Source organism: Pagrus major, chromosome 8 (genome assembly GCF_040436345.1).
Source record: "Pagrus major chromosome 8, Pma_NU_1.0".
NCBI classification, from domain to species: Eukaryota; Metazoa; Chordata; class Actinopteri; order Spariformes; family Sparidae; genus Pagrus; species Pagrus major.
This window is the reverse complement of record NC_133222.1, coordinates 27,830,011-27,832,412: the sequence shown is the minus strand read 5'-3', so window position 1 is coordinate 27,832,412 and position 2,402 is coordinate 27,830,011. Positions and strand designations below refer to the sequence as shown.

The following is a 2,402-nucleotide window of genomic DNA, read 5'->3' as shown; positions in this document are numbered from 1 at the left end:
TTTTGAAAGGGCCATTTACACAAACAGCACTAAACATAGCTATTTATGGCTTAAACATTAACACCATAATACTAAACTAAAGTGATTCCTCAGTAAGTGGTGGTTGATTTACACTGCCTTCTAAGAAACAGACAAGAGCCTTTAGTTTTCTGTGAGTGTATAAACTGGATCACCTTAGAGTCCCTCTCCTTTTTTAATGTGAATTCTATTTTAAATAGTCATCTCCTTGTTTGTCACATGCTCAGTGGTGCAGTGCAAATTTTGGTGAACAAAGGCCTCAATGCACTGAGGGCAACACATCTGCCGATTTAAACTACATACCGTAATGTTTCATATAGATTATACAGGTTGTGATGCTACTGACAAATCTGAATGTGATGACTAAATCATCATGCTTCAGATTTACAACAACTGCTCAAAGATGGGTAACATGAATCTGCAGCATCTCTGCACTGACAGAGTCTAACAAATGAAGCGGTGATTCGTCCTGTGTTTACATTTAATGTCATTGGTAAAGCTTCTGGGAACAAGAGTGAATAAATGGTGATACTGTGTGATTGACTGACTTAATGGCATCCAGAAAGAAAACACACTCACACACTCACACACACACACCTGTCCATCAGCCCTACCTGTCTGGTTGCGGGCTGCCTGCTGTGTGTCCATGCAGTTGGTCAGGTACGGTGGGTTGCTGAACATCCTGCTGGGGGGCTGGTGGTGGTGTGGGGCGGTCACAGACGGCGGTTGACTAGGGGCTGACGGTGGAGGAGGGGGTGCCCCGAATGTTGCCCCGTACCTGCAGGCCCCGGTCCCCGTGAACTGCCCTGAGAAGTGGACGGTGAAGGCGCTGAGGCCGCAGTGAGGGTCTGTGTCCAGGTGGTGGGGGTCGCTGGTGGCCCCCCAGCTGGGCTCCTGCTTGATGAAGGAGTGTGGCCCCAGGGAGGTGTGGGGGGCGGCCAGGGAGGAGTAAGGGGAGGCGGCCGTGTGGAAGTCCAGGACGGGAGCCCACTGAGGGGCCGTGCTGACAGGTAGGGCTGGGCAGCCAGGGCTGGGGCCCGCCGGGAGCGGGGGCAGCAAGGAGTTCAGGTCACGTACATCTGAACCCATTGTGGTCCAGGGAAAATAACTAGGACAAAGGTAATCTATTTTTAAATTTGATCTGTCACCCTGTAACTCTCTACCTGTCTGCCTCCCTGCCTGAGTGTCTGGCTGACCCGAACCCAAATCAGCCAACACCCTCTAAATCCACGAGTCTTCCTTTAAGAGCTTTTTCTTCTCTTTCACAAGTCTTCTCGGGTTCGTTTTTTGTCCATTAGTTGTTTACGACACAACACAGCTGCTCTGGAAACTCCTTAAGTCCGGCAGAAGTTCATGGCGACACAGCAAAGTCACAGCGCTCAACTTTTCTCAGCAGCAGCAGCACAGGAAGACGAAATAAAGGAAACTTCAAGGCGATGATGAGTTGGGATCTTCACTGATTTCGTCCACAGCAGCAGTGCGAGACCGTTTGGCTCGGAGAGATGGAGTCCATTCAAGGAGGAGAGAGGCTTCTGTTCAGAGCTTTCTCAGTGAATGGAGAAAGAGGAGTGGAGGAGTGAGGAGGAGTAGCCCTCTTTTCCCTCCACGCCTGTGTGTGTGTGTGTGTGTGTGTGTGTGTGTGTGTCTGAGGAGGGTAGGAGGTGGAGTCAGGAGGTGATGAGGGACAGGAGCCCTCTGACTTCATTCATTTACTGTATGCTGAACAACACACACACACACACGCAACAAACACATTTGCAGGAAAAAACATAAAAAATTAAACCTCAGTGATAAAATCAAAAATAATTCCTTATAATTCTTATATTTTGGCGGAGAAGAAAATCCCATTCATATTTTTCAAGTACAGTGTTGTTTCAGGTCACAGAGCTATAAATCTAGTTTATTATTAAGAGGCTGATATTTTTCATCTAGTTGATTTTTCAGGGTCAGTCACACAGAGGCTTATTATTTCTAATCAAGAACCATTTCACAGGCAATTTTACCAAGTTTCTAATCGAAAAATTCTACAAAACATCCAGTGACAGCCTCGTTTCTAAATCTTAAAATGCACCTGGACAGCAACAGAAGTGAGAACTGAGGCCCAGCTTTACGGTTTTTTACACGAATTACATTCAAAAGATTCACCTTCTTCAGAAATCTGCTGCAGCTTGTTTAGGTCACACACCACAACTCATAGCCCGAATTAGATTGTATATTTATTTTTAAAAAGATTGATGATAGGATAAAAAAGGAGAACGGTTTAATTGAGCCTAAATCTGCTGACGGATTCATTGTGAACTGCCCGCGTGACGATAAACCTCCTAGATGTAGGCCTTTAAGGCGCGCTTTATAAAAGAGGTGCTGGCTTCTCTTCAATTAGCCTG

At 46.4% G+C, this 2,402-nt stretch overlaps 1 protein-coding gene across 13 annotated transcripts in view; it reads right to left on the bottom strand.

The window, feature by feature from the left end:
* The window catches only part of wt1a (WT1 transcription factor a), a 21,041-nt gene extending 19,934 nt beyond the window's left edge, over window positions 1-1,107 (bottom strand). For 9 of the 13 annotated variants that reach the window (XM_073471991.1, XM_073471992.1, XM_073471998.1 and 6 more), the window contains exons 1-2: window positions 740-1,107; window positions 633-703 (exon numbers count right to left, since the gene is read on the bottom strand). In XM_073471991.1, the coding sequence (XP_073328092.1) occupies window positions 633-703; window positions 740-1,107 (439 nt within the window). Of the gene's footprint in view, window positions 1-632 lie in introns of all 13 variants that reach the window. The other 4 variants (XM_073471989.1, XM_073471993.1, XM_073471995.1 and 1 more) reach the window with 3 other exon arrangements.
* Between the last annotated feature and the right edge of the window lie 1,295 nt (window positions 1,108-2,402).